The sequence below is a fragment of the Phoxinus phoxinus genome (assembly GCF_949152265.1).
Source record: "Phoxinus phoxinus genome assembly, chromosome: 2".
Lineage (NCBI taxonomy): Eukaryota > Metazoa > Chordata > Actinopteri > Cypriniformes > Leuciscidae > Phoxinus > Phoxinus phoxinus.
In genome coordinates, this window is record NC_136877.1 from 50,310,152 (window position 1) to 50,337,782 (window position 27,631).

General features: G+C 40.4%; 3 protein-coding genes across 3 annotated transcripts in view; 1 reads left to right on the top strand and 2 right to left on the bottom strand.

Annotated features, from left to right (window-relative positions):
• LOC306992533 (Fc receptor-like protein 5) overlaps positions 1-27,631 on the top strand; it is a 130,307-nt gene that overhangs the window by 98,993 nt on the left and 3,683 nt on the right. The window contains exons 8-9 of the mRNA XM_079601555.1: positions 4,359-4,640; positions 6,058-6,339. Coding sequence (XP_079457681.1) covers positions 4,359-4,640; positions 6,058-6,339 — 564 coding nt within the window. The remainder of the gene's footprint in view (positions 1-4,358; positions 4,641-6,057; positions 6,340-27,631) is intronic.
• Positions 3,150-27,631, bottom strand: part of LOC306992573 (uncharacterized protein) — an 868,003-nt gene continuing 843,521 nt past the window's right edge. Inside the window, exon 4 of the mRNA XM_079601646.1 lies at positions 3,150-3,301. The gene's annotated coding sequence lies outside the window, so the exon portion shown is untranslated. The remainder of the gene's footprint in view (positions 3,302-27,631) is intronic.
• LOC306994468 (uncharacterized protein) lies at positions 16,644-20,094 on the bottom strand (the record flags this gene model as incomplete). Its single annotated transcript, XM_079604982.1, has 2 exons — positions 16,644-16,723; positions 16,940-20,094. The coding sequence occupies one exon, from the start codon at positions 20,092-20,094 to the stop codon at positions 17,485-17,487; it is 2,610 nt and encodes an 869-aa protein (XP_079461108.1). The 3' UTR covers positions 16,644-16,723; positions 16,940-17,484.

Here is a 27,631-nt window from a genome sequence, read left to right on the forward strand (position 1 = left end):
CTTCTGGAAGCTGGTTCCAGCTGCGGCTGGCATAATAGCTAAAAGCGGACTCTCCTTGCTTTGAGTGAACCCTTGGTATTTCTAGTTGATGTGATCCTAATGATCTGAGTGATCTGTTGGGTTTATATTCAGTGAGCATATCTGCAATGTATTGAGGTCCTAGGCCATTAAATGATTTATATACCAGTAATAATACTTTAAAATCAATCCTAAATGTGACTGGAAGCCAGTGTAAAGACCTGAGGACTGGTGTGATGTGTTCAAATTTTCTGGTTCTGCTCAGAATCCTGGCGGCAGCGTTCTGTACGAGCTGCAACTGTCTTATGGTCTTTTTGGGAAGGCCAGTGAGGAGTCCATTACAATAATCCACCCTGCTGGTGATGAAAGCATGCACAAGTTTTTCTAAGTCCTGACTGGAAACAAAGCATCTAATTCTTGCAATATTTTTCAGCTGATAGTATGCTGATTTAGTTATTGCTTTGACATGACTACTGAAGCTAAGGTCTGACTCTAGAGACACACCAAGATTCCTGACTTGATTTTTAGTTGTTTGACCTCTGGAGTGAAGGTATGCATTCACCTTGAGAACTTCATCTTTGTTTCCAAACGCAATGACTTCAGTTTTGTCTTTGTTTAACTGAAGAAAGTTTTGGCACATCCAACTGTTTACTTCATCAATGCATTGGAACAGGGAGTCAATGGGGCTGTAATCGTTAGGCGATAGGGCTAAGTAGATCTGTGTGTCGTCTGCATAGCTGTGGTAAGCAATTTGGTTCTTTATATCAAATATATCAAAGAAAATACAGAAATGATCAGACAGTGCTACATCCTTAATAACAATCGATGAAATGTTTAGACCCTTACTGATAAGTAAATCTAGAGTGTGTCCACGATTGTGTGTCGGTCCATGTACATGCTGAGTCAGATCAAAGGTTTTTAAAACATTTTTGATTTCTTTTGTCATATTGTTTTCTGCATTGTCTATGTGGATGTTGAAATCTCCGGCAATAGCAAAACAGTCAAACTCTGAGGAAATGGTTGATAACATTTCTGTAAAGTCCTCAGCAAAGGCTGAAGAGTATTTTGGAGGCCTGTAAACATTGATAATTAAAATGCGTGGAGCACCTTTTAACACAATACCCAGATATTCGAAAGACGGGTAATTACCAAATGATATTTGCTTACATGGATAGACATCTTTAAAAAGAGCAGCTACTCCCCCACCTCTCCTACCCGCTCTGCAGACACTCATAAAAGTAAAGTTAGGAGGGGATGTTTCATTGAGGACAGTTGCACTGCAGTTGTCTTCTAGCCAAGTTTCATTTAGAAACATAAAATCCAGGTTGTATGTGGTTATTAAGTCATTGACTAGAAGTGATTTGTTTTTAAGTGAGCAGATGTTTAAGAGTGCTAACTTAACAGTCTTACTTTTTGTCTGCACAGCAGTCTTAGTTTGGCGTGTAATAGGCACCAGATTACATGGGTTTGCTGTACGGCTTTTGAAGGCCTTAGACTTTCTATCATGTAATCGAACAGCAATAGAGAAAGATAGAGGCACACTGGGTTCCCGCTTGTTCTGTAAACATTTGAGAAAGTTACTGTTATCATAGCGGGGACCCGGCACATATCACTGAGAGCTGGTATCAGTTGTTTTTAGTTCACCTCGAGCCGGAGGAGGAGGGTGTGAGCCCTGTCGTTGTGGCAGAGCCCGAAGAACTCTTGCAGGAGGAGGGGGAGGGCGAGCGGGGCCTGCAGGCTTTGGTGGTTTTGGGGCCTGCCGTTTTTTGGTTGATATCTGGGGGCTTGCAAAAGAGTGGGATAGTTTAGTTCCAGCATAGACCAGTTTTTCCATTCTCTCTGAGAAGCCCAGAAGTGGAGATGCTGGAGATAGAGATAGCGTGTCTGGTGAGAGGGGCTGTTGCTCTGGTGTTATCGGAGGCTGTAATATGCTGTCCTGGTTTCCCTGGCTGTTTTCCAGGAAGTCGTCCTTGGGTGTTGAATCTTGGAGCAGTTCTAGTATGTCACAGTCTGTCTGTGGGCAGGGCTCAGCTGAGATTGTGTCCGTGAGCAGAAGTTGTTGTGGCTGAGTGGTGTTATCATTGTCCTTGTGTGACGTGTCAGCCGCATGTCCATTCAGGTGCTGGAGTGAAGTCCTGTGGTCATCCATACTGAGTCCAGGTGTGTGTGTGCCATTCAGGTTGAGTGGATTGGCACACACTGCAGAAGGATGATTGAGGGAGAAGTAGATATTGTCCTTTAGTACTCTTGAACCAAGTTTGTTTGGGTGGTGTCCGTCCTGTTGGAACAGTTGCCTCTGACTCCAGAAAAGATTGAAGTTGTCAATGAAGTTCACTCCTTTTATATTGCAGGTTTTTTGGAGCCATGTATTAAGCCCAAGCAACCGAGAAAACCTGTTTGTTCCTCTTGCTGGGAGTGGTCCACTGATGAATGTTTGTACTTTCAGTCTTTTAAGTGTTTCAAAAAGTTCATTGAAATCCTTCTTGAGGAGTTCTGACTGCTCTTTATGAATATCATTTTTCCCCACATGAATGATGAGTCGATTTGCAGTCTTATGTTTCATCAGAATGTTCTCAAGTTCCCTGTTTACATCAGAAATTGTTGCTTGTGGAAGGCAGCATGTAGCTGTATCCCTGCTACTAGTGTTTCGGATAATGGAGTCGCCCACTATCAGAGTCGTGTGCTCGGCTGCGCTCTGTGCCGCTGTCTGCTCGACCTTGAGCGCCAGTTAGCATCAGTGTTAGCTACTGGCTTATTCAGTCTGTGTTCGATCACATTCATCACGTTTGGGGATTTCTCATTTACATTCATTAATACTTCAAATCTGTTCTCAAGATGTAAAGGCGGTGGTAGGAGACCAGTGTTTGCAATCCTTGTCAGAGCCGTATCTGGGGTAGAGGATGCTATTGCGGCAATATGTGATACTCGTGACAATCTGATGTCTCGAGTGCCTTTGGGTCTCGCTCCCTGTGTGTGCCATCGATTTGTAAGTCGATCGGCTTGTTTCTCTACACTCAGTATGGCCTGTTGAGGAGCAGTAGATTCATGGGGCTCACCGGCTGTATGCTGAGGGCGTCCATGACGGAGCTCTTGTCACGGTGGGTAGTGGAAAATGGAAGAGGACTCAAATGCGGAGTGAAATTAAGATTTAATAAAGATAAAACAAGAAACAAACAAACCAACAAAGGAAATCAGAACTTAATCCAACACAGACAGGGCAGGGCAGGACAGGCACAGACACACGTAACATGTACAACGAACCAGCACAGGACAGCAAACACAGGCAGACTAAATAGGAAGGCAAACAAGGAGGGTAACGAGCAGGACAGGTGGGACAAATAAACCAATAATTAGATAAGGGGGAGGGACCAGACAATGACAATAGCACATGGCCCCAAAATAACAAAACACCCATGTGCACTACCAGACAGGACAGACATGTGACAGCTCTGTTGTGTGTTCCGTCTTGTTTGGTGTTCCCGCAAATAACTTTGTTTCAAGAACTGCAATCCTTTGTAAAAGTCTGTGGCAGTTACTGCAGCAAGTAGATTCCAGAAGAGGCATTTTCTCTTATCCTTATGCAGTTGTGTTTTCTCTTCCCCGGAATGTAAGCTTTCAGTGGGAGGCTGGTCGAGTAAAATAATTTAGCTTTTTTGTAGTAATCCAAGCGTTTTAAGCACTGTGCTGATTTGCTGAGGTTAAAATTAGTTGATAAAAGAAGATAAAATATAACACACAATTATTCTCAACACACCAGTCCATCTATGGCAAGCCATTTTAACATTTAATGCTTACAACCTATAGTAATGTTCATGCTATTAGTACTTATTTTTAGATACTAGTATTTATTACATTAAGTACTAGTACTTATTCTTTATCTAGTGCTTATTATTTATGTACTAGTGCATGTGATATGTCACAAATTTGCACTGGAATATATATATATATATATGCAATATTGTATTAGCTACACATGCAGTAACATATCTGATCACATATACATCTATATATTATGAAGGGTATTGAATATAAAATATCATGCATTATGATATATTAGTAAATATATTTTCACATATTTTTTTCAATATATGAAAAGCGGAAATTCCTTGTGTATTATTCAATATATTGAAATATATTAACACAATATATATTATTCTGTATTTCAAAGATACGTTTAAACCTTTTAATATATTGATCATTCATATATAGGGAAATATATGTTCTTTTCATAAGAGTTTGCAGATGAATGAAGCCATCAGTAGCAAACAAGCCTTGAGTCTTGATCATCTGTCCTCCGTCAGTTTGAGTCTCTTAGTTTGTGTTTCTGTGTTTCTTCTCAGCTTTACCCACATCTACAGTGACTGTGACACCAGCCAGTCCTGTATTCACTGGAGAAACAGTCGATCTGAAGTGTGTGATAAAGACTGATCACAGTGACTGGAGATATGAGTGGATTAAAGACAGTGTAAAGTTACAGACGTCTGAGCGTTACACTGTAAACACACACACTCTCAGTATCAGAGGAGTTACTGAGTCTGATCAGGGTCAGTACTGGTGTAGAGGACAGAGAGATGGAAGACCAAACTCATCAACATCAGGATCTGTTTCTCTCTCAGTGAAGGGTGAGTTCAACATCGTTGTCTCCTAAACTCTCTCTACTTTATGATCACACAACCAATCGAGAGACTGCAGGGTCAGATGTTACGTTCACACTAATAATGCACAAATGCTGTTCTTTGGACTGACTGAGCGTTACAGTCCATCTCTCTTTTGATGGTTTAAATCTATTTAATGTTCTCTGTTATTGTCTTCAAAACCCTTTAAAGGAGCAAAACTGAATGAAACTGAATGCAGAGATCTGAAAATAAATGTTAAAGCTGAAGTATTTTTACTATAAGTGTGATCTTACAACAGATAAAGACGTCAGTCTGACACATGTGAACACAGACCCGAGAAACAGCTAAAAATTGCTATGTTGATGGCCGATAAGCACACGTTAATTTAAAAATATTTTTTTATATATTTCTATAAACCCTGTCGTCGATTTTGTCTCTGATTATGAATGTTGAAACGTTGAGTGTTGGATGAAATTAATCTTAATTCTAATGTTTGATAGACAGTTGATGAACTTTCATTAGCTCACCTGAATATAATAATACTGTCATAATTTAATCTTCCTCATGTCGTTCCAAATCTGTATGTTTTTCTTCTTTAAAACTTGTTTATAATGTGCTGATCGCTATAATAATGAGGTCAATTTTCAGAGATAAAAAAGGACACAAAAGCACCATAAATGTATCATAAAATAAGTCTAATGAGTCTATATGACAGACTTCATGACTAAGAAGAGTATTTAATTCTCCATCATCCTGTCCAGAGACACAGTTTAGAAATAAAACACGCCGCCTCTGTTTACTGAGAGTTTACAGTCATCTCTGATCACTGATGCTCTGCAGGAGAAAAATAAAGACTGTCACTGTCAAAACTCTGAACATTGTGACCAGAAACCGAGACAGAAAGTTCAGACGTCCAGTTATTTCACAGCAGACATACAGGATCATTTTACTGAGTCTTACAGAGGAAAATAAACTACAGATGTTCGTAAGAAATCACTCCTCAAACACAAAGGAACAGGTCAAATAATCACTGCGTTTACTAGTGGAAATAAAGTGAGTTTATAAAGAATCTATAAGCTATGAAGCCATTTAGTTGTACTCTTCTTCTTCTGCCCAATTATTCTCAACACGAGCGCCGACGCCTCGGTTCAAATGACACATCACCAGTCCTACTATAGCAAGCCGTTTTAAAATTCAATCCTTGAAACCTCTATAGTATCTATGTCATGATATTAGTACATATTTTTAAAGATACGTTTAAACCATTTAATAAATTGATCATTCATATATAGGGAAATATATGTTATTTTCATAAGAGTTTGCAGATGAATGAAGCCATCAGTAGCAAACAAGCCTTGAGTCTTGATCATCTGTCCTCAGTCAGTTTGAGTCTCTTAGTTTGTGTTTCTGTGTTTCTTCTCAGCTTTACCCACATCTACAGTGACTGTGACACCAGACCGTCCTGTATTCACTGGAGAAACAGTCGATCTGAAGTGTGTGATAAACTCTAATCACAGAAACTGGAGATATGAGTGGATTAAAGACAGTGTAAAGTTACAGACGTCTGGGCGTTACACTGTAAACAGAGACACTCTCAGTATCAGAGGAGTTACTGAGTCTGATCAGGGTCAGTACGGGTGTAAAGGACAGAGAGATGGAAGACCAAACTCATCAACATCAGGATCTGTTTCTCTCTCAGTGAAGGGTGAGTTCAACATCATTGTCTCCTAAACATGATCATGATCACACAACCAATCGAGAGACTGCAGGGTCAGATGTTACGTTCACACTAATAATGCACAAATGCTGTTCTTTGGACTGACTGAGCGTTACAGTCCATCTCTCTTTTGATGGTTTAAATCTATTTAATGTTCTCTGTTCTTGTCTTCAAAACCCTTTAAAGGAGCAAAACTGAATGAAACTGAATGCAGAGATCTGAAAATAAATGTTAAAGCTGAAGTATTTTTACTTTAAGTGTGATCTTACAACAGATAAAGACGTCAGTCTGACACATGTGAACACAGACCCGAGAAACAGCTAAAATTGCTATGTTGATGGCCGATAAGCACACGTTAATTAAAAAATATTTTTTTATATATTTCTATAAACCCTGTCGTCATTTTGTCTCTGATTATGAATGTTGAAACGTTGAGTGTTGGATGAAATTAATCTTAATTCTAATGTTTGATAGACAGTTGATGAACTTTCATCAGCTCACCTGAAAATAATAATACTGTCATAATTCAATCTTCCTCATGTCGCTCCAAATCTGTATGTTTTTCTTCTTTAAAACTTGTTTATAATGTGCTGATCGCTATAATAATGAGATGGTACATTTTCAGAGTTAAAAAAGGACACAAAAGCACCATAAATGTATCATAAAATAAGTCTAATGAGTCTATATGACAGACTTCATGACTAAGAAGAGTATTTAATTCTCCATCATCCTGTCCAGAGACACAGTTTAGAAATAAAACACGCCGCCTCTGTTTACTGAGAGTTTACAGTCATCTCTGATCACCGATGCTCTGCAGGAGAAAAATAAAGACTGTCACTGTCAAAACTCTGAACATTGTGACCAGAAACAGAGACAGAAAGTTCAGACGTCCAGTTATTTCACAGCAGACTTACAGGATCATTTTACTGAGTCTTACAGAGGAAAATAAACTACAGATGTTCGTAAGAAATCACTCCTCAAACACAAAGGAACAGGTCAAATAATCACTGCGTTTACTAGTGGAAATAAACCTCGGTTCAAATGTCGCATCACCAGTCCTACTATGTGTCGTGGAAATTATCAATATTAAAACCTGGATGAAGGAGACAAAGTCAATTCTCAAAAGATTAAACAAATTGTGCTTTTATTTCATGCATGAAATAAGTCGTTCTCATACAGACAGCGTCTGACATGAGAAGGCAAAGGCTAGTCCCTTTCGCCAAGGTTATATACTCTTATACCATAGTCTGGGTGAATACTCGATTATGATTGGCTGCTGGGTGTCCGTTAAAAAGTGATGTAGGACACCTAGTAAAGTAGTTCTGGTGAAACTGTTTACCATTCGAAATTAATAAATAAATGCACTGCCTACAACAGCTGTGAGTAACCATCAAGGGGGTAATCCATCCGCCGGAAACTGAAGCCTCCGCGGGCGCCGCCATTGTAGCAGAACTTCACCTGCTGTTAGCATTCCATTGACTCCCATTCATTTTTGCGTCACTTTGACAGCGAATAACTTTACATCTGAGGCGTCCAAAGACTCCATTTGTCCATTATTTATTTCTAAAGAAACTCGACAATGTATAAAAGGCTCCATTACCTTGTACCTTACGTTATGGCCCCGTAGAAGCTGTTTTTGTAAAAATAGGCTAACGATTGCGTCATAACTCACGCGACTCTCTGTCGCACTGTAGAGAGATTACCGTATAGACCGGCGGAGAAGCTCACGGGCAATCGGGCGGACGTGGAGGCATAAAGTCTGATAAAGTCAAGAGAGAAGCCCACAGAGAGTGATAAAGTTGCTCCTGCTGCTAGCTCATGGACAGCTTATACTCACGCTCTCCGTCTCTGCGAGATTCGGAAGGGAATGATTCAGATTTCTCTCCACACAGCTACTAGAAGACTGACAGCTGTCAGACACGTTGCTCACGTGTTCAAGCTCAGTTTGAGCCTGCGCAGTTCGCCTGGCGATCAGGAAGTAAGTGCTTCAAATGGGCTTCACTTTTCTCCGTTGAAGTCTATGGGGTCGCTGTGTCCATCTTATATACTGTCTATGGTAACCATAGCAACAGGCAGTCAAAGTATCCGTTAACAATTTGCTCTATCAAAACAAACATCTAACGTTAGTTAGATATTACATAGCCTACTAATACAACAATGAGCGACTTCGTTATTTCTTTGAACATTTATGGAGAATATGACCACTTTGACGACAGGGATGCTGCTGAAGAAAGAAAAAAATGCATTTTTGAACCTGAAGGGTTTGACAAGCTGAGCGGACTATAAATATCTCCGGTTGCTGAATAAACCGCCAGGCACGTTATTATTTGTAAAAACTAGATTTAGCCTAATTAAAATATAAACTAATGTTTTAAAAATGTTTTATTTGGCAAGTGACCATGGTATAAGCAGGCGTCGGCCGGTTCACACCTCGCCGTCTCCATTAAAACCTGACAATGGACACCTCGTCGGGCATTAACCCTTACTTAACACATCCTGTATAAAACAAATCCTTTGTTACCTTAAAGGGAAACGTCTTAGCTCAAGATCTCATGTCTAACATAAATTCTATCCAGACAGAACAATGTCATGTCAGCAAAAAGTTTCCTGGTTTTAGCTGCTGATTTTAACTGCTGATCGAAACGGCGCACACATATTTTCAAACTTGAAGTACAAAAGGTCACTTGGAGTATACATAGTCCCTTTGTGCTTTCTATAACATTTTGTTCCTTATGCATTTCTAATAGCTTGGGTTAAACTCTTTTTATTTCAATATGCATAGCTTATATGATTATATTCCTTTAAATGCTTAGGCTTATAAGTAAAAATAAATCTTCAACGTTAATAAAAGTTGTACACATCTAAAAGTAAAAGAACAATTCTAAATGTAAAATTTCCATTTTGGCAAGCCGTTTTAAAATGTAATCCTTAAAATCTCTATAGTATCTATGTCATGCTATTAGTACATATTTCAGGCTGTTAGTACACATATTTTTAAAGATACGTTTAAACTATTTAATATATTGATCATTCATAGGGAAATATATGTTATTTTCATAAGAGTTTGCAGATGAATGAACCATATAGCAAACAAGCCTTGAGACTTGATCATCTGTCCTCAGTCAGTTTGTGTTTCTGTGTTTCTTCTCAGCTTTACCCACATCTACAGTGACTGTGACACCAGCCAGTCCTGTATTCACTGGAGAAACAGTCGATCTGAAGTGTGTGATAAAGCCTGATCACAGTAACTGGAGATATGAGTGGATTAAAGACAGTGTAAAGTTACAGACGTCTGGGCGTTACACTGTAAACACACACACTCTCACTATCAGAGGAGTTACTGAGTCTGATCGGGGTCAGTACTGGTGTAGAGGACAGAGAGATGGAAGACCAAACTCATCAACATCAGGATCTGTTTCTCTCTCAGTGAATGGTGAGTTCAACATCATTGTCTCCTAAACTCTCTCTCCATTCAGGATCACACATCTAATCGAGAGTCTTTGACTGTTACGTTCACACTAATAATGCGGTTCTCACTCCTCTTTTGACAGCCCGGTCTCACCCCAAAACGTCACATACTGACGGGTCTTGACCATACGTCAACATACGACGAAAAGAGTACCCCTATAACGTCAATATGAGACGCAGACATAAGTGAACCAGCAGCGCCTCCTAGCGGTACCTTAACGCATACCTAAACCTAACCATACCCGAATCGTCACACATGGACGTTAAAGGGTACCCTTTTCGTCGTATATTGCCGTATGGTCAAGACCCGTCAGTATGTGACGTTTTGGGGTGAGACTGTGTTACTTTTGAAGAGTTAATTCTGTTTAATTCTGAGCAATTTAATTCTGTTTAATAGATTGAGCAATACATAACTGAATGCAGAGCTCTTAAAACCTATTAAAGTATTATAACGCTATAATAGAAACACTGCACATGATATGAACCAGCAGCTAAAATACTTCCAAAAACATATTTTTGTATTTAATAAATTTATTGCTGCCTGCACTTACTGGAAATCTGTGAATATTTGCCCAAATGCTGTGCTTTGGACTGACTGACTGTTACAGTCCATCTCTCTTTTGAGGGTTTAAATCTATTTAATTTCCTCTTTTCTGTTTAAAACAATTTAAAGGAGCAAAACTTAATGAAGAATGAAACTGAATGCAGAGATCTGAAAACGCATTGTATTTTTACTTGGTGTGATCTTATAACAGCCAAAGCCGTTGTCACTCTTGTTTTGGTCATGTTTCTGTGTCTTGTCATGTGAACCTGCCATGTGTCTTTCCATTGGTTAATTGACCGTTCGCAAAACCCCACCCTCGAACGGTTCTCGTCCAATCCTAGCTCAGCAACTGTAACTAAGGAGAAGGACCTCCGTCAAACATTGCGATTTCAGCAAGATAGTGAAACAATGCGCCTATGGCAGTGAGGTCTGCACCCCGTACCCGAAATAATTATAACCTGACCCGACCATTACGGTTATATTTTAAGCCCGACCCGAGGTCCGTTTCTCACCTTTTTTTTTTTTTTCTTCATATGCTGTATTTTATGATTGCTTGCAACTATAATAAAAAAATAGGCTACATGTACAAACACCGTTTCACTGCGGCCCCTCATCAGTCAGCAAACAAGAGAAAAAAAGAGAAAGAGCACGGACGTACTAATTACGAAACTTTGATGTGGTTGAACACAGTCACAAATTCCTCTGGAACTCAAACATTAAACTTCAAAACAAAATTCGCGCAGTTGCACAACTATTTACTCAAATATATCTTTCTCAGTCGGCTGAGTTATGAATGAAGAGAACCGCATCGAGAGTTGATGGTTTCAGCGCGTCCTCTGATTGCTGTATTGTGACTGAAATAGCGCGCGCGTGAGCACATGCGCAAAACAGATTTGTAAAATGATATATGATCAAATAAAAATGATTGATATATAATTTTACAAAACTGTTTTGTGCATGTGCTCCCGTGCGCTATTCTGTCTATACTTTCTGTCGTGCCCTTATGTCTGCTGCATTACTCCAAAACCAATCACTTAAAGGTATAGCGGAGGATCTTTCCTAATTTTAAAAAAGACCCGCCCTCTCCAATTTTTTTAAAAATGCACATGCGCAACACTCTATTTGCTCCCGAGAGGGAACGCCTATTAAATACTATGGTGAACACATTGTAATTATCGAAAATGAACACACAAGGTTTTAGAATATTTCAGCGTGATACCATTTACCATTTGGTCATAAGGCTACTTTAGACAAATTGAGATGTTTACCGTGTCTACGCGGTGCATGACTTGTGCCAGTGCTAGCATCGCTAATCATAGCTTACATTAACTTTTACTAGCAGTGATTTTAAATGATGTTTTATAAACAAAGTTCGGGAGGAGCATGATTAGATAACCAATCCAAATTACTTGTCATCAAACAATTACGTCTACCCTAATCAGCATGACAAGAAGCATATCCATTCGGTCAACTCACCTAACATTCCTTGACAGTTTTCCAGCATCCCTCCACCACCCCGACTCCTCACCCTTGGCTCCTCTTTTACAGCCAGCAATACGGGGGGAGTACTCTGGGTTCGGGCCGAATACCGAGCCCGGAGCCCTATCCTCGGACAGCAAGCCAAATATGCATACCATTTATTCCATCTGACTTATTTGTAAGTGTGAACTTGTGAAATGGATTTCTCCAAATAGCATGACAAACGTTACCTGTCATATCTTCGCGACTGCGGCATCAGTGGGAAGCCCAACCTGTGCTTTTAGCGCACGCCAGCGTGTGAAATATTCACCCAAAATCACTCTGGTCTTGTTTCTATATTCTGCGGCCTTTCTCTTCTTATCATACACTTCGTATACATGTTTTCTCTTTCGACCCTCAGCCATTTTCAAAGGAATGGCTGAAACCGTAACTCATCACACATAATACACCAGAAAGTGCGCATGCGCAGAAAGCGAAAACTACATAGGGACGAGCACATACGACGGCCTTACGTAAACATCACCAGAATGATTGACACTTAGGTGGACCAATAGTATAGGCCAGTGGTTCCCAAACCTGTCCTGAAGGACCCACAACACTGCACGTTTTCTTTGTCTCCCTAATCAAACACACCTGATTCTTCTTCTTGTAAGATTCCGGCAGTGTAGACGCTGCAAAGCGTATTACTGCCCTCCACAGGTCAAAGTTTATACTAAATTCTCACATACAATCCTGTGTCATGCAAGAATTGAAGAACTGCCTTGGAGATCAGTCTATGCTCGTCACTGTGTCCAAACAAAGATAAAACAGAAAAAGCTTTTACTCCAAGTCCTGACAGTTTAATAAATAGTATATTTCTTTCTGCCCTATACCCTCTGCATTCCAAGAAAACATGCCTTACTGTCTCAGGACTCCCACATTCACACAAGCCAGAAACATGCTTTCCTACAATGCACAGAGAATAATTTAACCCACAGTGCCCCAACCTCAATCTACACATTTTAACTGAGTCCCTGCGAAATAAAATGTTACATGAACATCTTTTCCTAACTTCAGGTTGAATAGAAAAGTAGTGTCTACCCCTAATTTCCTTTTCCCACCCTCTCTGCCATTCTTTTATTAAACCCTCTTTAATTCTTTCTCTCAGTTCCACTCTCCCTAATAATACATGGACATCTACTTCTCTTCCTAAGCTCTCCTTTGCAATGCTATCCACCCGCTCATTCCCCCTCAGCCCAGCGTGTACAGGGACCCAGCAAAAACTGATGTTACAAGTAAAACTAATTCTAAAAAACACAATCAAAATGTCAGGGCGAGCTTTAGATTGTCCTACTTAGTGATGTGACATTTGAACCGAGGCGTCGGAGCTTGTGTCGAGAAAAAATGGGCGTGCCAGATGAAGCCGCGATTCGAGGCTTGTGTTGTTAACGAGAAAATCACGTGACTCATGACAAACGAGGCCTCGGTTTGTGTGGATACGTCATCGGTTCGTTCTGAGTGTCGCTTCCAGATAAAGGGGGTTCGAAATTCGCGCCACCTTGTGGGTGTTGGCAGGAGTAGTAGAAGCTTGTGTAGTGGTGTCAGAGTAAGAGCGTTAGCTCTCATTGTCATTATTGTGTCATATATGTGCTAGGGCTGTATATTATTGAATTATATCAGGTTAGAATAGTTATAGTAAATTGTTATTATTAATTATAGAAGCTATATTATAGGGAGTAGCTATATTATTAATACATTAATTAGATAAGATTATTTGGATTGGATTTTTGGATCTGGACTGGACTGCTTTTTGATTCGGATTGCCCTTTTTTATGTGTTTGCTTGTTGTTACTTTTCCTGGTAATGGAGCCAGCAAGGAAGAGGAAGTCCTCCCCTGTCTGGGCTCAACAGAAGCATCAGTATCCTCATTTATTCCCGCTGGCACTGGCATTTTTATGTTCCCCTGGATCCTCTGTTCCTTGTGAAAGGATATTTTCCAAGGCTGGAGAGGTTTTGTCCAAGAAGAGGAATTGTCTAAACCCCAACACACTTGAAAAAAAATCTGTTTTTCAATAAAAATCAATGGTAATCCTACCTTCACCCACCCCAAACTGCAAACTCCTCTATATCCAGAGTCCCATAAGCACAACACTGCACTAAAACTGTAACCATTCACGGCACAAAACCTCCCAGAAACAATTCTTAACTTTTCCCACCCCAGACTATTCTGTTGCAGTTTACTTTATTACACTCCCTCCAACATAAGCACTGCACTCGTTTCACTTTTGTTGTTCATACTGGCACTATCCAAACAATTTATGAATAATTAATGAATTGTGTGTGTGACAGTTGTTTTTGCACAAGTAAATTCAGTCAAAGAAAGATACATATTGTATTTTATACCCAGGCAATGGACAAATGTCTGCTCATGTACTTTTATTATTGCAAATGAAAGGTTACAGATATTAGGCCTACAGTGAGAAGAAAATACATAAAATGAAATGGGGGATCGGGATACGGACATCATAAGTCTGCTCAGGTCATTGGTTCAGAATGACTTAATTTGTCTGCTATATCGTTGCACAGTAGCTAGGTGTCACTAGTGAGCAATAATGAATGAAGCTTCGAGTAATGAACCTTTGGGTGAAGCAATGGGCTGCGAGGTCTCAGTGGTTCAGGAAGCCTCATTTTGCCATCACTAGTCCTACTTTTAAAATTTCTAAAGCAGCTGCAGAATCAGAGCAGATAATTACTTCTCTAGGTTTTACTTCCTCAATCCAACACAGAGCCCACAAAATTGCCATTAATTCAGCAGTTAGAACCGAGCTTCCATTAGAGATACGGCGGCCAACACACCTGATTAAACTCATCAGCTCATTATCACATGGGTTAATGAGCTGATGAGTTGAATCAGGTGTGTTTGATTAGGGAGACAAAGAAAACGTGCAGTGTTGTGGGTCCTTCAGGACAGGTTTGGGAACCAGTGGTATAGGCTACCCACCCGGAAAAAGAAAATTCTCCGCTATACCTTTAATGTATGGAGCTCAACCCAGCCATGTGTCTGGTTCTCAATTGTTTGACGGGCGTAGTAACAATAACTAAGGGGCGTGGCTTTTGCGAATGGTCAATTGCCTGATCATTGTTCACAGGTGTCCCTTGTCTTGTAATTAGTCTGTGTATTTAAGCCCTCATGTTTGCCCTGTGTCTATTGGTCAAGTATTGTTTCCCTGTAACCACTGTTGGTAAGCATCGTGTTCGTGTTCTCTTGCCACATCATGCTTTTGTTTTATATTTTGATCTTGTTATGTTTATAAATAAACTACTCTTGGGTTCTCATCTACACTTGCCTCCAGTGGATCCCTAAAACACTTCTGTCTGACGCATGTGAACACAGACCCGAGAAACAGCTAAACAAATATATATATATTTACATAAACCTTTTTGAACACTTACTGAAGATTATATTCAAATGCAGCTTTGCTTTGATTTTCAGATGTAGTCGTTTTGTCTCTTATTGTGTATCTGCCTAGAGGAGCTAATCTCTTTGTTCTATTATTGAGGTCTGTTCAGAATGCTCGCTCTGGGTTGTTTTGGTCATGTCTGCACTCTCTGCTCTCCGAGCTATGTTCAGTAAAGAGCCTGATGTGAGTCTGCATAGCCATCTCGTTTTGTGTCTTATTTCATGCATCATATGATAGACGTCACATCTCTAAATATGAATGTTTAAACTTGTCTGATTTTGAGTGTTGGATGAAATTAATCTTAATTCTAATATTTTATAGACAGTTGATAAACTTTCATCAGCTCACCTGAAAATAAAAAAAATCATAATTTATTCAAATAATAAGTTATAATTTAATATCCCTCATGTCTTCTTTAGAACTTGTATATGTATGTGTGTATATATATATATATATATACAGTATTGTTCAAAATAATAGCAGTACAATGTGACTAACCAGAATAATCAAGGTTTTTAGTATATTTTTTATTGCTACGTGGCAAACAAGTTACCAGTAGGTTCAGTAGATTCTCAGAAAACAAACAAGACCCAGCATTCATGATATGCACGCTCTTAAGGCTGTGCAATTGGGCAATTAGTTGAATTAGTTGAAAGGGGTGTGTTCAAAAAAAATAGCAGTGTGGCATTCAATCACTGAGGTCATCAATTTTGTGAAGAAACAGGTGTGAATCAGGTGGCCCCTATTTAAGGATGAAGCCAACACTTGTTGAACATGCATTTGAAAGCTGAGGAAAATGGGTCGTTCAAGACATTGTTCAGAAGAACAGCGTACTTTGATTAAAAAGTTGATTGGAGCGGGGAAAACCTATAAAGAGAGACGTGGAAGAAAACGGAAGACAACCATCAAAATGGATAGAAGAATAACCAGAATGGCAAAGGCTCAGCCAATGATCACCTCCAGGATGATCAAAGACAGTCTGGGGTTACCTGTAAGTACTGTGACAGTTAGAAGACGTCTGTGTGAAGCTAATCTATTTTCAAGAATCCCCCGCAAAGTCCCTCTGTTAAAAAAAAGGCATGTGCAGAAGAGGTTACAATTTGCCAAAGAACACATCAACTGGCCTAAAGAGAAATGGAGGAACATTTTGTGGACTGATGAGAGTAAAATTGTTCTTTTTGGGTCCAAGGGCCACAGGCAGTTTGTGAGACGACCCCCAAACTCTGAATTCAAGCCACAGTACACAGTGAAGACAGTGAAGCATGGAGGTGCAAGCATCATGATATGGGCATGTTTCTCCTACTATGGTGTTGGGCCTATTTATCGCATACTGTAGCAGCCCGGTTGAATAAAGAAAATTCGCTCTCTCACTGATGTTGTCGATTTATTGTCCTTAATACCTTCACTACATCTTCACAATGCCATCACAACACCGTAAGAGCTAGAACAGATGAATTAACATTATTGGAATGTGTAAATAATTCACGTACATATGAATTAAACAAAACAGTAGACGATATAGCAACAAAATGACTAAATTAATACTAACATTTATCATAAACAACTTAAATTACTCATAAATCAAACAAACACATAAAATAAAGACGAGATATGCTATGTAACATTATACAAGTGCATAAATATACATGTAGTATACCTTGTACTCCTTTCCAGCCAGGTGCTAAAACAAACGGACAAAACAAATACTACAAAATAAAAAATAAACAGCGACTATATGCCTAAATGCACTTTAAAGGTGACCTTAATACTATTATTCATATCCGTGAATCCGTGACCGCATGGCTCCGTGTCTCCGTCTGTCAGCAATCTATCTGTGTGCGCGCTCTCTGTGCGCGAGCGATCTGTTCGCCCTTCCGGCAAGCCGCATTTCAAAATAAAGGTCTCTATAGGTTAAATAACTAAGAATGCAAAGTAAACTTCCAAAATATAGCCTAATAAACACAATATTAAGAAATATAGAATTACGAGAATATCAGAATAATATATTAATGCCCAAAACTAATTAAAATAACTGAGGGTTATTTACACTCCCACCAAATCATGAGTGACTGACTACAAATCTCAAACTTAAATCACAAATGATTTCTAAAATAAATTACCCATGTTTAAGGCTAGATGTAAAAGAAAAACTGAAACATATTCTACTATGAACTGCATAAATCAAAGGATATGTCAGGAAGTTCAGGCTGCCTCTAGCAGCAGGACCAGCTTCTGCACTGGGCGATCAACTATTGAAGGTTTGTTCAGACGTTTACCATCCTTCCCCAGTTTTCTGTCTCCAAAACGTATCTTCACTCTTCTCACCAAGTCATCCTTGTCAACCACAGTCTCAATAACTTCTGCCAAGCGCCACTCATTCCTGGGCAGATCGTCTGCCTTCTCCAAGACTATATCTCCAACTTGCATGTTCCTACTTGGTGTGAGCCAGCATTGTCTGGTTGCAATGTTAGACACATACTCCTTCTGCCAACGGCCCCAAAATTGCTCCGCTAAGTATTGGACATGGCGCCATCTTTTGCGAGCATATACATCTTCTCTAACAAACTTGCCAGGAGGTGGTAGAGCTTGGGTAGTTTTCAAAGTGAGCAGGTGATTTGGGGTAAGGGGCTCAGGACTTTTAGGATAATTCAGATTGTCTACTGTGAGTGGTCGGCTATTCACAATTGCCATAGCCTTGTAGAAGAAGGTCCGAAGGGAAGAATCATCAAGCCTTCCAGAAGATAAGGACAGAGTGGAATGAAGAACACTTCTCACCGTTCTAATCTGTCTTTCCCAAACTCCTCCTGTGTGACTTGAATGGGGTGCGTTGAAGACAAAGTCACACTGTTTTTCTGCTAAGAACGATACCAGACGATTGGTGTCAATTTCTTTCATGGCCTTAGCAAACTCATTCTTGGCTCCAATGAAATTACTGCCTTGATCGCACCTTATTTGACGAACTGATCCTCTGATAGCGATGAAACAACGTAGTCCATTGATAAAGGCATCCGTGGACATGTCATCCAGCATCTCAATATGGATACCTCTGCAACAGAAACAGGTGAAGAGAAGTCCATACCTCTTGTACGATTTACGGCCTTGTCTGGTGATGAACGGACCAAAAACATCCATTCCGCAGTACGTGAAAGGAGGGGATGGATCTATGCGCTCTGAGGGCAGGTTGGCCATTTTTTGCTCTTCTGTGGGTCTGCGAAGCTTGCGACATCTCACACACCGTCGTACAAAGGAGGCGACAGTCCTATTTACTCCTGTTATCCAAAATCCTCTTGATCTGATCTCATTTATAGTCAAGCCTTTTCCTTGATGTTCAGTTTTTTCATGACAATCAGCGATCAGAAGTTTTGTAAGATGGTGTTCCTTTGGAATTATCACTGGATATTTAATGGAGTTAGGGACAGAAGAATTGCAAAGCCTCCCTCCCACCTTGAGCAATCCGTCGTGGTCGACAAAGGCGTCTAGATTGCATAGCCTGTTGTTGCGTGGGAGTTGCTTGCCCTTACGGAGTAAGGCTATCTCTTCTGCATACATCTGACTCTGTAAGTCCTTGATGATGATACACTTAGCATCCTCATGTTCTGCCACTGTACTGTGGTCACTTGACTTGTCCTTCCTGACTCGGCGAAGTAGACGTGCAACTGCTTGGATGACTTTGGACCATGAGGACAACTTTGTGAGAAGGTTGGATAAGCAGGAATACTGTACCGTTTGCGTGTTCAGTGACTGAGCCTTCTTGACCTCAGGGTCTCCAATTGGAAGCTGTGTGTTAACATCCACAGGGGGAGCTATTTGCCTTTCCCACAAGACGTTTGGTCCTCTGAACCAGCTAGAAGTGACAAGATCATTAACACTCATACCTCGTGATGCATAGTCTGCTGGATTTTCATCTGAGGGAATGTATCGCCACTGTTGAGGAGTTGTACTGTGATGAATTCTCTGAACTCGATTAGCGACGAACGTGTGGAAGCGGCGAGCTTCGTTGTTTATATAGCCTAACACCACTTGAGAGTCAGTCCAGAAATATGCCTCTGAATCGGCAAGGTTAATTTCTTCCTTTAACATATCATTCACTGCAACTGACACAACCGCAGCAGTCAACTCTAACCGAGGGATTGTTGTGATCTTCTTAAGTGGGGCTACTCTAGATTTTGCCATGAGCAAAGAACAATGGACATCACCTTGTTCGTTCTCGAGCCTAAGGTATGAGCACTGGCCATATCCTCTTGTGCTGGCGTCCGAGAAGTGATGAATTTCTCTCTTTGTGATTCTCTGAAATCCAGCAGGCACAATACAACGAGGCACCTTGATATTCTCTAAGTTTGCAAGATCGGCCTTCCAATGCTCCCACCTTGGCCGCAAACCATCGGGTAAAGGATCATCCCAGCCCACGCCATTTCTGCACATTTCTTGCAAAACAGCCTTTCCTTTGAGCAAGAATGGTGCAAGAAACCCTAGGGGGTCGAACAATGAGGCCACTACAGACAGTATGCCCCTACGGGTTGCTGGCTGGTCCCTTAGGTTGACACGAAATCTGAAGTTATCATGATCCAGTTGCCAGTAAATGCCCAAGGCTCTTTCCAAAGGCTGGTCAGTGAGGGACAGATTGACAGCTGTAATGTCCACAGCACACTCAGAGGGTGGTATGCTCTCCAGAACTGCCTTGTTGTTGGACACAAACTTATGCAATCTTAAACCTCCTAGTGCGCAAACCTGGCGAGCTTCTCGTGCCGACTGGATGGCCTTCTCTGCACATTCAACACTGGAGACTCCATCATCCATGTAGAAATCTCGCATAATGAATTGTGAACCTAGGGGGTACAGATGTTCACCTTCTCTGGCGAGATGCTTCAGTCCGTAGTTAGCGCATCCAGGGGACGACGAGGCACCGAATAGATGTACTCTCATGCGGAACGTTTGAGGCTGTGAGTCGAAATCTCCATTTCTCCACCATAGAAATCGTAAGTAATCTCAAATCTGCTTTGTCTACATGGAACTGGTGGAACATGCGCTCAATATCACACATCAAGGCCACTGGATACTGTCTGAACCGCAAAAGAATGCCAGTAAGACTGTTCATCAAGTCAGGGCCCGTAAGTAGATGATCGTTCAAGCTGGACCCCTTGTATCTGGCAGAGCAGTCGAAGACTACGCGTAATTTCCCTGGCTTCTTCGAGTGATACACCCCGTGGTGAGGGATGTACCATTTTTCTCCTTTCTTTCCTTCGTCAATGACTCTTTCTGCGTCACCATTCTCTATTACATCTTCCATGAACTTCACATAATGATCTCTGTACTCCTGGTCCTTCATTAATCTCCGCTTTAGATGTTGAAGTCTCATGACAGCAAGAGGCTCATTATCTGGAAGATAAGGTCTTTTCTTGAATGGAAGGGGCATTTCCAAGTGGCTGTATTCGTTCATTTTGATGTTTTCTTCCAGTTTATTCAAGAACATAATGTCCTCTTGAGACACCACTCTTGTGTTTTCTTTAGTATCCTTGAAATCTGACTCCAGCACTTTGATAACATCAGCTGGCGTTACAGAAGGAATCTCCTTAATAGATACTCTGTGACACATGCTAACACCGCTTTGTGACTCATAATGTGTCAAGGAAGGGCCCACGATGCTCCATCCGAGATCCGTGCGAACAGCATATGGCTCATTGTCTGCTCCAAGAATCACTTCTCTGGGTGCTAAAGCTCTGGGACAATTATATCCTAACAATAGACCAACCTCACAGTCTTGAAGCAGGGGAATTCTGTCTGTCAGAGGAGCAAGATGTTTCCAACACCTGGCAGTCTCACTGGTAGGGATGTGAGCGCGATCCACAGGGATACATTCCTTGGTGTATGCAGGGGGAAGGTCTAGAATTAGCGTAGAATTGAAACCTCTGACTCGAAGACCGGAAACTCTTTCACTTGATATCAACGAATCTCTTCCAACCATGGTAGTGAGCCTAAGTGTCACTGGGCATGAGTCAACCTTTAGACTTTGACTTACTGCATATTCGACGAAGACAGTGTCACTTTGTGTGTCTAACAGGGCATAGACGAGTTTCTCAGAGGCTGGGTCATTTTGTGAGGACAACCACACTGGCACAATCATTGAGGTGTTAGCAGATGTGCATCCAGATTCTACACTTAAAGACGTAGTTACAACCCTTTCGTGTGTGTTCTCTGTGCTTTGGGCAGGGGAGGACTTCACCCTTCTAATGAAGCTGTCGTCGTGTAAGCAGGTAGGATGTCTTCCCTTGCAGGCATCACAGCTATGTCTGGAACGACAGTCTCTGGCACTGTGACCGAGCTTCAAACATCCGTAACACAGATTAGTATCTTTTATGAACTGTCTCCGCTCTTCAAGAGACTTTGCAGAGAATTTAGAGCAATCATGAATTTGATGTTCACTGCTTCGACAGAACAGACATGGTTTAGAGACTTTACCAGTGTGCTTCGGGTTCTCATATTGTGTGATTATCTTAGTGTGGAAGACATTGGCTTTGTTCTTACTAACCTTGAGGTTTTGTTTATCCTTATTAGCTTCAGAAGTGTGAAGAGCATAGAAGGAAGTGACTGGGTTGCAGGCTACCTCAGCCTCAACTGACATGAATTTAGCGAAATCATGGAAAGGTGGGAAATCTTGAGTCTCACTCAGTGTTTGCGTAGCTTGGCGATTCCAGCGGGCAGCCGCCCAATCAGGAAGTTTACTGACGAGTTTTCTATTTTCCTCACAATCATTCAGTATTTCCAGTCCCTTAACATGAGGCATGGCGTCTTTACATGCATTCAGGAAATCTGAGAAATTTCTGAGTCCTTCAGCGTCTTTGGGCTGGATTCTGGGCCAGCATGCGAGTTTCTTTCTGAATGCTCTTTGTACAATGAACGGCTGTCCGTAGCGTTCCTGAAGTCTTTTCCATGCATCCTTGTAAGCTTCCTCATCATTTCTGTAAAACATGCCTTCTAGAGTTTTGCGAGCGGAACCAGTGACATACTTCTTCAAGTAGTATAACTTGTCTGCTGAGGAGATATGTCTTTTGTCGATGAGTGATTGAAATGAAGCTTTCCACTCAATAAAGTGAATGGGGTCACCACTGAAGACAGTAGGCTCTGGCATAGGAAGTCTATTCAGCGTTATACTGTCTTGAACAGCCTGTGCAAGGTAAGACACATCAGCATTTGGAACTGGCAATGATACCTTTTCATTGAGTGTTGGCTTAATCGAGGATGAATACACAGGGTCTTGTGTGGGAATGCTTGCAGGTTGCTGCAGCGCGTCATTCTGATCAGTAGAGGAACTTATTTCTTCCTTGTCATACACTTTTAGTCTGGCTCTAGCTGCTCTCACCTCCTTTACAGCTTGTAATCTTTCAAACTCACTCCTTTGAGCATCAAGTTCTCTTCTTTGCCTTTCTTCTAGAAGTTGTATTCTTTCCTTTTGTTCCTTTTCCTCCATTATTGTTGCATATTCTGCCTCCTTTGCTGCAAGCTCTGCTTCTGCCTCTATTCGTTTAGCCAGCAGTATGGAATTCAGTGAAGGTTGACTTATGGGTGTACTTGACTTGGAGCTGATACGTGAGGCCGTAGAACCGTAGACGGAGCGAGCATAATCTCGATCAAGCAATTCACGAAGATTCCCTCTAGCTCTTTCACCGTCTATGTCTCCATCGACACCTGAGATCCTCTCATAAGCAATCTTTACTATATCCTTCGTCACAGCATCACAAGCATCAATCCGTCTTCTTGTATCAGTGGGAGGAGTAACATAACTTCGAACTCTTATGTATGCGTTCATTACATTGTCTCTTTCATTTTCCAATGTGTCTATAAGTGTTGCTAGCTGACTCTCAGGAATGGCCGTTTTCAGCTGCCCTCTTGCCTTTCGAGCCTCAGCTTTCCATTGCTCATATACGCGCATGAGCCTTCTCTCTGCCTTTTGTGACTCCTCTTTTTGATACGCGAGCATCTTTTCTGTTGGAATTCGTTCACGACCAGAGCGACGTACTTCATCTGTTTTTACACCATCAGAATGATCTTCCATCTCATCATCTTTATCTCTGCTTTGAGAAGGTAGGATTTTTAATGCTTCCTTTTCTTTCACAGGAGTGCATGACTTGGATCCTTGGTCTGTCATCATTTACATCAGCAAATGGAATCAATGGAATAAGCTCTTACTGTAGCAGCCCGGTTGAATAAAGAAAATTCGCTCTCTCACTGATGTTGTCGATTTATTGTCCTTAATACCTTCACTACATCTTCACAATGCCATCACAACACCGTAAGAGCTAGAACAGATGAATTAACATTATTGGAATGTGTAAATAATTCACGTACATATGAATTAAACAAAACAGTAGACGATATAGCAACAAAATGACTAAATTAATACTAACATTTATCATAAACAACTTAAATTACTCATAAATCAAACAAACACATAAAATAAAGACGAGATATGCTATGTAACATTATACAAGTGCATAAATATACATGTAGTATACCTTGTACTCCTTTCCAGACAGGTGCTAAAACAAACGGACAAAACAAATACTACAAAATAAAAAATAAACAGCGACTATATGCCTAAATGCACTTTAAAGGTGACCTTAATACTATTATTCATATCCGTGAATCCGTGACCGCATGGCTCCGTGTCTCCGTCTGTCAGCAATCTATCTGTGTGCGCGCTCTCTGTGCGCGAGCGATCTGTTCGCCCTTCCGGCAAGCCGCATTTCAAAATAAAGGTCTCTGTAGGTTAAACAACTAAGAATGCAAAGTAAACTTCCAAAATATAGCCTAATAAACACAATATTAAGAAATATAGAATTACGAGAATATCAGAATAATATATTAATGCCCAAAACTAATTAAAGTAACTGAGGGTTATTTACACATACCAGGGATCGTGGATCAGTTTGCATATGTTAAAATACTTGAAGAGGTCATGTTGCCCTATGCTGAAGAGGACATGCCCTTGAAATGGTTGTTTCAACAAGACAATGACCCAAAACACACTAGTAAACGGGCAAAGTCTTGGTTCCAAACCAACCAAATTAATGTTATGGAGTGGCCAGCCCAATCTCCAGACCTTAATCCAATTGAGAACTTGTGGGGTGATATCAAAAATGCTGTTTCTGAAGCAAAACCAAGAAATGTGAATGAATTGTGGAATGTTGTTAAAGAATCATGGAGTGGAATAACAGCTGAGAGGTGCCACAAGTTGGTTGACTCCATGCCACACAGATGTCAAGCAGTTTTAAAAAACTGTGGTCATACAACTAAATATTAGTTAAGTGATTCACAGGATTGCTAAATCCCAGAAAAAAAAATGTTGTACAAAATAGTTTTGAGTTTGTACAGTCAAAGGTAGACACTGCTATTTTTTTTAACACACCCCTTTCAACTAATTGCCCAATTGCACAGCCTTAAGAGCGTGCATATCATGAATGCTGGGTCTTGTTTGTTTTCTGAGAATCTACTGAACCTACTGGTAACTTGTTTGCCACGTAGCAATAAAAAATATACTAAAAACCTTGATTATTCTGGTTAGTCACATTGTACTGCTATTATTTTGAACAATACTGTATATATAATGTGCTAATGAACCTCAAGAGTTAAAGAGTTCAAAATGGACACAAAAGCACCATAAATGTATCATAAAATAAGTCTAATGAGTCTATATGACAGACTTCATGACTAAGAAGAGTATCTAATTCTCCATCATCCTGTCCAGAGACACAGTTTAGAAATAAAACACGCCGCCTCTGTTTACTGACAGTTTACAGCAGGGATGTTCAACTTCAGTCCTGGAGGGCCACTGACCTGCAGAGTTTAGCTCCAACCCTAATTAAACACACCTGAACAAGCTAATCAATGTTTTCAGGATTACTAGAAAAGAGCTTTTGTCAGGGTTCGAAGCTAAACTCTGTAGGACAGTGGCCCTCCAGGACCGAAGTTGAACATCCCTGGTTTACAGTCATCTCTGATCACTGATGCTCTGCAGGAGAAAAATAAAGACTGTCACTGTCAAAACTCTGAACATTGTGACCAGAAACCGAGACAGAAAGTTCAGACGTCCAGTTATTTCACAGCAGACTTACAGGATCATTTTACTGAGTCTTACAGAGGAAAATAAACTACAGATGTTCGTAAGAAATCACTCCTCAAACACAAAGGAACAGGTCAAATAATAACTGCGTTTACTAGTGGAAATAAAGTGAGTTTATAAAGAATCTATAAGCTATGAAACCATTTAGCTGTACTCTTCTTCTTCTGCCCAATTATTCTCAACACGAGCGCCGATGCCTCGGTTCAAATGTCACATCACCAGTCCTACTATAGCAAGCCGTTTTAAAATTCAATCCTTAAAACCTCTATAGTATCTATGTCATGCTATTAGTCCATATTTCAGGCTATTAGTACACATATTTTTAAAGATAAGTTTAATTAATATATTGATCATTCATATATAGGGAAATATATGTTCTTTTCATAAGAGTTTGCAGATGAATGAAGCCATCAGTAGCAAACAAGCCTTGAGACTTGATCATCTGTCCTCCGTCAGTTTGAGTCTCTTAGTTTGTGTTTCTGTGTTTCTTCTCAGCTTTACCCACATCTACAGTGACTGTGACACCAGCCAGTCCTGTATTCACTGGAGAAACAGTCGATCTGAAGTGTGTGATAAACTCTGATCACAGTGACTGGAGATATGAGTGGATTAAAGACAGTGTAAAGTTACAGACGTCTGGGCGTTACACTGTAAACACACACACTCTCACTATCAGAGGAGTTACTGGGTCTGATCAGGGTCAGTACTGGTGTAGAGGACAGATAGATGGAAGACCAAACTCATCAACATCAGGATCTGCTGTTAATATCACAGTGAAGGGTGAGTTCAACATCATTGTCTCATAAACATGATCACACAACCAATCGAGAGACTGCAGGGTCACATGACCCACCGTGGGACGTTTGCCATTATATATTTTAAACCATAATATCTTAGTAAAAACCTAAAGTAATATTTACACATTTGTGTTTCTTCTCAGCTTTACCCACATCTACAGTGACTGTGACACCAGCCAGTCCTGTATTCACTGGAGAAACAGTCGATCTGAAGTGTGTGATAAACTCTGATCACAGCAACTGGAGATATGAGTGGATTAAAGACAGTGTAAAGTTACAGACGTCTGAGCGATACACTGTAAACACACACACTCTCAGTATTGTTAAAGCTATTACATCTGATCAGGGTCAGTACGGGTGTAAAGGACAGAGAGATGGAAGACCATCAACATCAACATCAGGATCTGCTGTTAATATCACAGTGAAGGGTGAGTTCAACATCATTGTCTCTTAAACATGATCATGATCACACAACCAATCGAGAGACTGCAGGGTCACATGACCCACAGTGGGACGTTTGCCATTATATATTTTAAACATTAATATCTTAGTGAAAACCTAAATTATTGACAAACTATATATAATTTGAACGCTTGCTGACTGATTTTCACAATAAATTACTGAGGAACAGTCATTTCTCAATTTGCAACTAGAATATTTAAAGTCGGCATGAAATCAAAATTGACCCTATTTACTTTGTTAGCGGATATTACTAGTCTTGTGATGACCAATTAATCCGTGCAAGTTAATACACAGAAATTTTTTTTTGCCGAAGTTATCTTTAATCAAAGTTTGAAAAGTTACTTCCGGGTCTGGAATCGTTCTTTTTTCTGATGACGTAGGCATGAGAACTTGGGTTGTTTAAACGCTTAACCACTCGCCTCAAACCATTACTCTGCTATGGGCGAGAGATGGAGAGGAGGAGCGCTGAAGTAAAACCCTGCCCTCTGTTCAATATTCCGGTTCACTCGGAAATGCGTCACAACACTTGAGAAAAGTCGTTTGCAACTTCCGGTTCACGCGGACTTTAATACTCATTAAGCATGTTCAGGCCTTTATTTTGAAATAGCGATGAACATGAAAAATCATGAAGGATTGGTAGAAAATCGTTTTCATGCCAACAGTTCAAAAGATAAAACCAATGAAATTTTAGGAGGAAAAAAGGTCTGAAAAAGTTTTAAATATAAATAAACAAATGATGGATTCTTGATTTGTGATGTGGCGGCGAGATATAACGCACAGACGTGTTTTTTATGCATTTATAAGAGGTTGAATTCAAAACAAATACTGCCAAACCGCCCATACTACTTCTGATTAGGATGTCTACTTCATAAATTGTATGAAAATTATGGAAATATATGGTTCAGATCACTCAAAACATATATGGAAATGGAGGCGCCCTTATATGTGCAGTAACAGAGCTCGGCTGTCATCT